We start from the raw sequence: 8985 nt of genomic DNA on the forward strand, positions 1-8985 counted from the left end.
GTTGTTAAGATCAGATTTCAAAAGGAGATGCCAGAATAATCTCATTGTGGACCTAACAGAAAGGCAGACTCCCTAAAAGAAGGGTATGAGCACTGCTGACTATAAAGTCACGATTGGAAGCCAGAATACAGACTGCTAATGCCAAATACTCTGTCTTTCAGAGAAGCTCCTCTCCACACCACCCATCCAGGACACCTGCCCAGCAAGTGCCAGGCTACCCAGCAGAGGCATTTGACAGAAACCAAAACACATCCTACACAGAGGTGAGATGGTCAAGAGGGAAACCTGCTAGATTTCCTTATATAGAATCTGGGTGTGATACAGACAATGGGTGTATGTGGAGCAAAGAGGCCATCCTGTGTGCATGGAAATAACCTTAAAGATTATTTGGAGCAGGTATAAAAGTGTAATCAGAATAGCTGTTGGAACACTCCTAATCACAAACCTGCTTAAGACCTGGAGAGTATGGCTTTGTTACAGGTAACTGGTATATTTTTAAATAGAAGACAACAGGCACATGAGGGAAATCATGACCTAAACCTGCTTGTGAATTTTGTTTTCAGTATCCCTATTCTGCTGGGATCTCGAGTGGCACTGACTTCCCACTAGGTAAGCAACAAAGATGAAACACAGAAAGCTCTCAGAAGTTCAGCTCAGTAGGAATGTTTGTCATACAGATACAGCGTGTAACAGCTGGATGTCAGGGACACAGCTTTTAGCATCTTGTATAGAGAGAAAACAAAAAGATTGGGTTTCTGGGGTGAACATTTTTTATAGGATGTGTTTATTGGTAGCTTGTTCTGGTGTCGATGGTGACCTCTGAAGACTGTATAGCAGAAAGTGGAATTTCCTTGGGCAAAGGAGTCATTTTGTATTATGGGAGCACTCACAGACAAGAGCATTAAGTCACTTCAGAGACAGACTTCACATCTTGGTGTGATCTCAGAAGAGGTTAATAATGATGTAGGGTCCCTAGGATATCATCATGTTCCGAATAAAAAAAGCTACAGGATCTTGCCGGGTAGTTTGAGCTATTCCCGGTTTACACAATCATGTCCCTTCATTCCAAATACTTGGCAGATGAGACCCTTAAATAACACGGGGCTTTTTAATGGGGGTGGTGGTTACATCATGTCAGCACAGTTAACATTGCCTCTGTGGTGACAGATGGGGAGCCAGCCCAGCCCAGCAGCAGTGGCATGTCCGAGGCCGTGGCACTCGCCCTGCGCGCCAGAGAAGCGGCTCAGTGGGACGACGACGATGATGAAGGATATTTTCAACCCTGAGCAGGCACAGTCAGTACCACTGATGGGTGTCCTGCAGAAAGCAACATTCTTTTGCACTAATGACTGAAAGAATCACTCAAACATTTTTTTACCTCTAAATGGGACAAAAAATAGAACAAAATGCATCCCAACTGCAGTTTGTTATGACAGGGAATATCCTGCGTGATGGGTTTGTTTTGCAGCAGTGGTACTCTGGTGACAGTCACCTCGATGCAGTGAGACTCCCTGCACAGCTGGCCACTTGTTGTTGACTGAATATAAGGAAATTTGTGCCTAATTGTAAATAAAAGTTATGGTTTAAAAATATTTTTGTATCAGTTATATCGTTTAAACTGCTTTTATCTGATCTAAACCAAACCTGAAGTATTGGTTAAATAAACACAGAAGGAAATTAAAGTGCACTTGTTTTTAATGACTCACATTGTAATGGCTGGGAAATAATTTGTGTGAATGAGGTTAAACTTCCATTCCATTTTCACTTTTCTGTGCCATTTTTACAGTTTATTACAGTCACTCAAAAGCAGCTTTAATGTTAAAAGCTCCTGGAACTCTTAAGAGTGACTACTTATCAAAATTCTCATCTCTGTAAAACCACTGCTTGTAAACTAAAATTTTTCACATCTTTTCCCATAAAGGATTGATTGGAAGTAACACAACAGAGATTTATTTTTTTACCGTGCATGACTGAGACACGATGCAGCTTCTTTTTATTCAGAGCCACAACTTTACCATCATGATAATTGTTTTGTTTTGTTTAGCCCATTTTCTACTACTGCCTGGTTTATTCCTCCCTCATTGCTTTGGACATAAAAATGAGGGACATCTTTTCCTCTTGCTTGTAATTTAGGCTAAAGACAACCCAAAACCAGCCACCAAAGGCACAGAAAAAAGGACAAACTTCACATAAAATGCAAGACCAGATTCAATTTTATTGTTTCCCTGTGTGTACAGCTGTGGAGTCTGGCTGTGAGTATTGGATGTGGGCCTGGTGTTTGCACTGAGGATGTGACTCAGCAGTGCCAGCAACAACTAAAACTGGACCTTTGGAGCAAGGGCCATTTGCTGTGAAGTCTTTTGCCCTTCAGTGGCCACATGGGGAGCTCCTGTCAGGCTCAGCAGTAACAAGTAGAGGCTACAGCACTCACTGAAGTGGCTGGACAGAAGCTGAACATAATGCACATGTGCTATAGGACGTGCACCAGAAGGCTGAGATTGTTGCTTCTGCAGTGCAGGGTGGACGAGTGACGTGAATGGAAGAGGTCCTTGTCTTCCTGACAAGGAAAACCACCTCCTTTGTGCTTCTTTGTGCTTGTATGTAGCTCAAGATACAACCAGAAAATCCATCATCCCTGGCAGAACATAGCATGAATCTGCACTAATTTTGACATTTTACACCAAGGCACTGCTGCATGGCTCAAAAAGAATACCCTTCCCATGAGCTTTCAGATACTTGTTTATTGTAACTGCAGACTCTTTGGAGTTCAAGTTAAATCTGGATTACAGTTTCCATAACCCTTTGAGTGCCCTTCAATCATGCAAACAATAAGCGAACTAAAAAGACATGTCAGCTCCATTTGTTCTACCTTTTACCAGCACTCCATATATACCTTTCTTTTAAAAATAAATACATTCATGTGCTGTGTCATTAGAAGAAAGAGTTTCCTATGCTCCCTTAGCTCTTTTAAAAAGTCTGGAAGATAAGAAGCTAAACAAGTTTTATTTATTAATTCTTATAGCCTTCACATTCCACATGGAAAGGTGGCTTTTTCTTCCTTGCCAGGATGCAGCACAGCCATCTTTCCATGCAGGGGAGGGAAATATACTCACCCTCTATTTTGGCACCATTACTTTCAGGTTCTGTTTTAAGAACAGCAATGTAGATGTCTTAAAGACACCATAAATCCACCTCAAATTATTATACAGTTTTAGATCATGCTGTTAAAATTACTAAAATCAAGGTATGACTTTAAATTTTGACAACAAAAATTGCTAATAGGAATTTATAACCAGAATTTAAACACAGCAAGGGAATAGTCAGAGAATTATAAAGCCACCTGCACAGACAAGGTTTGGCCCAGTTTGCTTGTCAAATCCGATTCTTTCACATTACAGCAATTCCCTCAGACTGTGTGTGGCTGCACCACAGCTCTGTCCAGTGCCCCAGAAGGCTTTTCTACATTTGAGGCTTGACCACAGGCAGAAAAAAACCGCTGCTCTGCCTTTTCCCAGAACCATTGTTATAGTGGTCCATTGGCACTGCCGGATGCCCTGTGGATGGTGAATGGACGGGGAGGGAGTGCAAGGTGGGTCAGTAGTGAGGGTCACAGTCCTCCACCAGGCTGTCGGTGATGTAGCTGCACTCAAGGACGTTTTCTAAGTAGCTTTTCTCTGCAAACGTGTTCACTGTCCAGGGAACCACGTGAATTCCTTTTGAAGACCAGTGACTTACATAGTCCCTGCAAGGGATGAAGACATTCTAAGAGGAGGTTGACACTACCACAGAGAGAAGGCAGACAGTGCTGAAGCTACATCTGGGTTTTAGTCTTGCGTCAGTACGGCACCAAGAACAACAGCGTGTCCTCTTTTGCAACATCATCTTTTTGTGCTTTGTTATTGTAAACAGGCAAAAGCAACAGTTCTCCTCTTTGAAAGTAAACTTAGAATCTAACATAAGATAAAAATTCAGATTAAAAAGACAGAGGCTTAAAATAATAAAATAGCATGGAGTAAAGAAACTATCAAAAGAACCTTACCCAACACTAAATGGAACATTTTGATAAGCACATACTGCGTTAACTCCACCCTATAATAGAATGGCAACATCTCCTGGTATATGAGCAAGCTTTAACACTTACTGAGAAACAAAATTTTTCTGTACGAGGAAAGCTGAATTCCCACACAGTCGCCACAAGAAACTGTGTAGGCTCCAATCCACAATGATATCCATCCCCACATACAAGTAGTGTTTCCAGAAGGAACGGAAACGGCGTGTCCCATCTCCCAAGTGACTCAGGTGCCAGGGCCGGTGTGTAAGTGCTGTCACAACCTTTCTGTCAGCTCGTCTCATCTGCAAGACCAAGGAGAAAAGACTGGAATTCATCCACAAGCCCAGCTGCATTAAATACAGTTTTTGAGATACAAAGTGCTAGTTTGCGTTTGCAGCTCTACCAGAGTCCTTCTCCCCTTCCCCTCCAGGTCCTTTTGTAACTATTTTGGAAAGCTGTTTATGAGATTTTATTTTTTTTTTTTAAACATACTGAGTAAGCACCTGCTCTTATGTTAAAAAAAAATTACACAGCAGTCATGCAATGTATATACTGGAATAAAATACATAGTAAGTAGCAGTGGAAATGACAATTAGGAAACAGTTTTAAGAATAGTGTATGTTTACATCAAAATAAGAGGTTTATTTAGCAGGTACCTTGCACACAGATACCTGGCCATACACCAACTGAAATGGCAACACACTTTTTCCTGCATTGCTTTCAGAATGGAGGGACTTACAGTGGATTCACATGTGCCTTTAATGAGTAGACTGATCTAATAAGATTATGCATTATGCTTCATTTGCTTTTAAAAGTCTTGGCAATTTTAATGACCCAAGAGTAACCTGGAACTGGGAGTTTTATACCACACTGAAATTACCAGGCAGGACTAAAAAAATCCAAAATAAACTTTTAGGAAACATCACCTTATAAACAACATCTGGCATGAAGGAACAAACTATACTGCTGTCATACAGCTGTGGAAATTCCAGGTAGAGTTGTTTCAGGGCATCAACTGCCTACAATTAGAGACACGCACAGATGTTATATTTATACATACACTCATATTTACACTGCAGAGTCATTCTAGAACAATGCCCTTTAAAAACATTTTCCAGTTTTCTGTAGCAAGATTGAAATAGAAAGGGGGAAGAAGAAAAATAGCATCTTGCTTATAGCAGTAACACAGAAATGACATTTTGATTTTTTTTGCAACAGAAGTCCTCTTTGTGATTCCGTTTACAACATTCTCAGTGTTTGAAATACCCTTAAAGACAATGTGGATACAATTCTGACACACTACTCAGGGTTTAGTTCAAGAGGGAAATTAATGTATTTCCATATTTTGCTGTGCTAAAGAAAAAATAATTCTAATTTGCATAAAATGTTAATGACTGATCATCTGCATCTGCCTTCAGTAATGCAAATTACAGATCCCTTGTTGAAGGCTGAGGATGAGGTGCTGGCTCCCCCCAGCACAGGCAGCAAACTCAATTTGCTTTGTTTCACTGTGGTGCTATGAGTTGAACGTTAACACTCACACACATCTTGTGCTAATTTTAAATTGCAGCTTCCCAGAACAACTTTGGGGATGACACAAACAGCAGGCCCAGTCCCGCCCATATTCAAGAAGGGTGTGTACCAGACATATGAGTTTGAGACCAACACAACAGCAGGTTAGAAATCCACAGAAGGTGTGAGGGAAGGTACCTGATCTGCATGGCCTTTGACGTCAAAGTAGATTGTAAGGTTGTGACGCATGGACTCCACAACACCTTCTCTCAGGGTTGGTACCTTTTCACCTGGGAATTTGCTCCTGTAGAAATGGACAACTCACTGGAATGCAGTCAAGATACACGTGCACATATGCACACAGGCACACATACCCCCAACCACAGAGCTGTTTCCTAAACACAGTTTGCTACAGTAGCACTAGAGCTGGGATCAAGTAGTGTCAGCAGTGTCTCTCTCACCCAGTAATAGACTGCACATGTGGAGGGATATGTACACATCTCCTTTCCCCTCAGAATCTCACTGATTAATCCCACAATTAAATCCTTCCAAATTCAAGTTCTAATCTGATGCTCACCAGCCCCATGTTCTGCATCCAAACACTAACCTCAGTTCTTCACCTCCTTCCCCAACTCCCACAAACAAGCATTCAGTCCCAACTGCTGCCTTCCTCCCGCTCTGACTGTGCTCCCCAGCCCTGAGCCAGAAACACAGATCCTGGCAGAACAGGCAAGACAAGCTGAGGATGCAGCACAATCAGCTTCACCCATCAGTAAAGGATTCCTGACACGGTGACAGTGAACAACAGCTGCTCAGCAGTCACTGCCCGTGTGGAAGTTCTCTCTGTGTGGCTCAGGTGATCACCTTTCCAGTAATGGGGAACAAACCCACGGGTGGCACATTTACAGGAGGCTGGAATTCCTTAATGCACTGTCTCAGGACCACACACTACAAGTTCTTCCTCTGAAATGGATTCACTTACAATACTGCAGAAGTTGCACTGTTAGCAAATTTTTAGTAATGTATAAAATATTTTCCCCTGCATGCCCCTGGGAAGGACCTAATCAGCCATGGGGGTCACAGTGAGACACCTAAATTCTGTCTAGCTCCTTTTCAACAGTATAAACATGATGCTTAGAATCCCCAAGGCACAATCAGTCAAGAAATATAAGCAAATAAAATTAATTTTTGAAGCAATTCCTTGAGCCAATTTTGACATATCATGAATCTCCCCACATCTTTAGTGTCCTGCAGTCAATTTAGGACAAGCTTTTGTAGAGATTGACCTGTTTCACATTAGATGCCTTGGAATTTTGTCCTTGAAAGCCAGTTGACTCTTCTTCACTGTTTCTATTGTAACAATAGGTAAGAAGATATAGTCTCATATGCTTCTATAATCAAAGTAACATATGGGACTGAGTTTTAAATTTACAAAAAGTTTCATCAGTGATAGATTAAATCAATAATTCTGTTTCTCAAGAATGGTATTTTTCACTGTTCAAACTGTAATTTCAGAATAGCAGTAGATCATTTACCGTAGCCTGTGTTTGGCAGATGCATTAAGCTTCCTAATTTCATCAAAAGTCAAGTCACACAGTCTTCCAGACCCATCAGTTGTCCTTTCCACTGTATCATCGTGCATTAGAATGGCAACACCATCTGCAGTAAATTCAACATCCACCTCAACACCCGCTGCTCCATTCTCAGCTGCCTTAAAAAAAAATTTTAAAAATCACATACACAAGAGACAGCTTTGTATATATGATATAGGCACAGCTATAATTAGCTTGTGTTCTGGGAAACAAAAATAATAAAATAATAATGTTATTTTCAGTAAGCTTCATCTGCAGAGCAAAGCAGGTTTTATCCAAGCCATTGTGAGAGCATTCATAGATCAACAGAAATATAATCTATTTTAAACCATAGTGATAATGTTGGGATTGGGACTGTTTCAGAATAAAAATGCAGAAAAGAATCCTGCTCACACCTTCTGATGTAATAACCCTGGAGTCCTTATGTCATTTTCTATAAAAGAAGGGAAGCAAATGCCTGCAATTTACAAAATCTACAGGATAACAGCAAACACTCCTCTCTGAGGAAGAAGCAGCCAGGCTGCCTTAGAACATTTCATATATCCTGCTTCTGCCCTGGCACTTTCCCAGGGACTCCTCAGGAAAACACTCGAGTGAAGTGCAATCAAGACCAATTGTTCCGAAAGCCAAACACCCTCCTGGGAAAAGGTACAATGCGCCAGAAGGACAAATGCCAGGTAGGCACTAGAGGTAACCCTCTCAGGAACACTGTGAGCCCTGGCTGTGCCTTGATGCCCTGCAGGTGGGGCAGCAGTCAGTCATGGCAGGGCTGCACACAGTGAAGTTCTCCCAGTATCAGAGTTTCCCAGAACTCTGGATTCTCATTACAGATCTTTGAGGTTTAAAAAGCACAGCCTATCCGAGTTGCTGTCCTCTCTCTGTGTGCTGTTGCTACATCAGCAAAAGACAGTATTTCATAACTGCTGTACTGTTGAAATATCCATCAGCACCAAGGCTGTAACAGCTCCCACAAGACTCAGATCTTATCTGAATCCCCTTGGGGATGAAGGACCGACCAGCCACACAGCTTCCTGCGGATGCTGGAAGAACATCGGGAAATACTGAGGATGAGGGAGGCTTGGCCCCTGCAGGAGGGTCGCATCACCGAACACAATCCACCAGATCTCATCGCTGCCCACCAGTTTCACCGCTCACCCACCAGGCCATGTGGGCTCCGCGAGGCCCCGCGGACCGTTTGGCAGCTCCGCCTCGCAACTCCACCCCGCGCCCCAGGCCCCGCCCGCCCCCCGGGCGCGCTGACCTGTCTGATGGCCCCCAGCGTGTTCTCGGGCGCGTCGTGGGCGCCGCCGCGGTGCGCGACGCGGGCGGCGGTGCCGCGGGGCTGCAGGACGCGCTGGGCGCTCCGGGCCGCCGGCGGCTCCAGCGACAGGAGGTGCAGCGCCACGTACAGCCCGGCCGGCAGCAGGCACGCCAGCGCCGGGCTGCGGCTCAGCGCCAGCACCACCACCAGCAGCGCCGTCAGGAAGCTCAGCAGGCCGTCCCCGTGGCACAGCATGGCCGGGCCAGGGCCGGGGCCGGGGCCGGGGCCGGGATCGGGTCGGGATCGGGGCCGGACCCACGGCCGCCGCCTCTCCTCAGAACACAGGCGACGGCAACGCCCCCGCGCCCGGCACCACCCAATCAGCATTCGGCCGTCAGCGCCCGCAGCCAATCAACGCCCGCAGCGCCCGCCAACGGCCGCCCACCCGCGCTGAGGGCGGAGCTCGGGGCTCGGGTAATCCCTCAGGGACGGGCCCGGCGGCGCTGCTGGGAAACGCGCGGTGCTTCCGATAGAAAGGGGGTGGTGGTGGGGTGGGGTGTGTGTTTGTA

The 8985-nt window shown here is 44.5% G+C and overlaps 2 protein-coding genes across 4 annotated transcripts in view; one reads left to right on the top strand and one right to left on the bottom strand.

Moving 5' to 3' along the window:
• TMC5 (transmembrane channel like 5) overlaps positions 1 to 1682 on the top strand; it is a 30114-nt gene extending 28432 nt beyond the window's left edge. The window contains exons 22-24 of the mRNA XM_039390262.1: positions 162 to 263; positions 564 to 609; positions 1168 to 1682. Of these exons, the coding sequence (XP_039246196.1) occupies positions 162 to 263; positions 564 to 609; positions 1168 to 1286 (267 nt within the window). The 3' untranslated portion in view covers positions 1287 to 1682. The remainder of the gene's footprint in view (positions 1 to 161; positions 264 to 563; positions 610 to 1167) is intronic.
• Positions 1683 to 2195: 513 nt separating this feature from the next.
• Positions 2196 to 8744, bottom strand: GDE1 (glycerophosphodiester phosphodiesterase 1). 3 transcript variants are annotated; one of them, XM_039390283.1, is made up of 6 exons: positions 8417 to 8744; positions 7099 to 7270; positions 5762 to 5867; positions 4978 to 5070; positions 4142 to 4353; positions 2196 to 3742 (listed from the first exon to the last, which is right to left on the bottom strand). In XM_039390283.1, the coding sequence occupies exons 2-6, from the start codon at positions 7203 to 7205 to the stop codon at positions 3595 to 3597; spliced, it is 666 nt and encodes a 221-aa protein (XP_039246217.1). In that variant the 5' UTR covers positions 7206 to 7270; positions 8417 to 8744; the 3' UTR covers positions 2196 to 3594. The 3 variants fall into 3 exon arrangements, with proteins under 3 accessions (XP_039246217.1, XP_039246211.1, XP_039246215.1); XM_039390277.1 differs by having other exon boundaries at positions 7099 to 7222; positions 8417 to 8498; XM_039390281.1 differs by lacking the exon at positions 8417 to 8744 and adding an exon at positions 8172 to 8377 and having other exon boundaries at positions 7099 to 7222.
• Between the last annotated feature and the right edge of the window lie 241 nt (positions 8745 to 8985).

The sequence above is a fragment of the Pipra filicauda genome, unplaced genomic scaffold, assembly GCF_003945595.2.
Source record: "Pipra filicauda isolate LSUMZ 115617 unplaced genomic scaffold, ASM394559v2 scaffold127_size2900866_pilon, whole genome shotgun sequence".
NCBI classification, from domain to species: Eukaryota; Metazoa; Chordata; class Aves; order Passeriformes; family Pipridae; genus Pipra; species Pipra filicauda.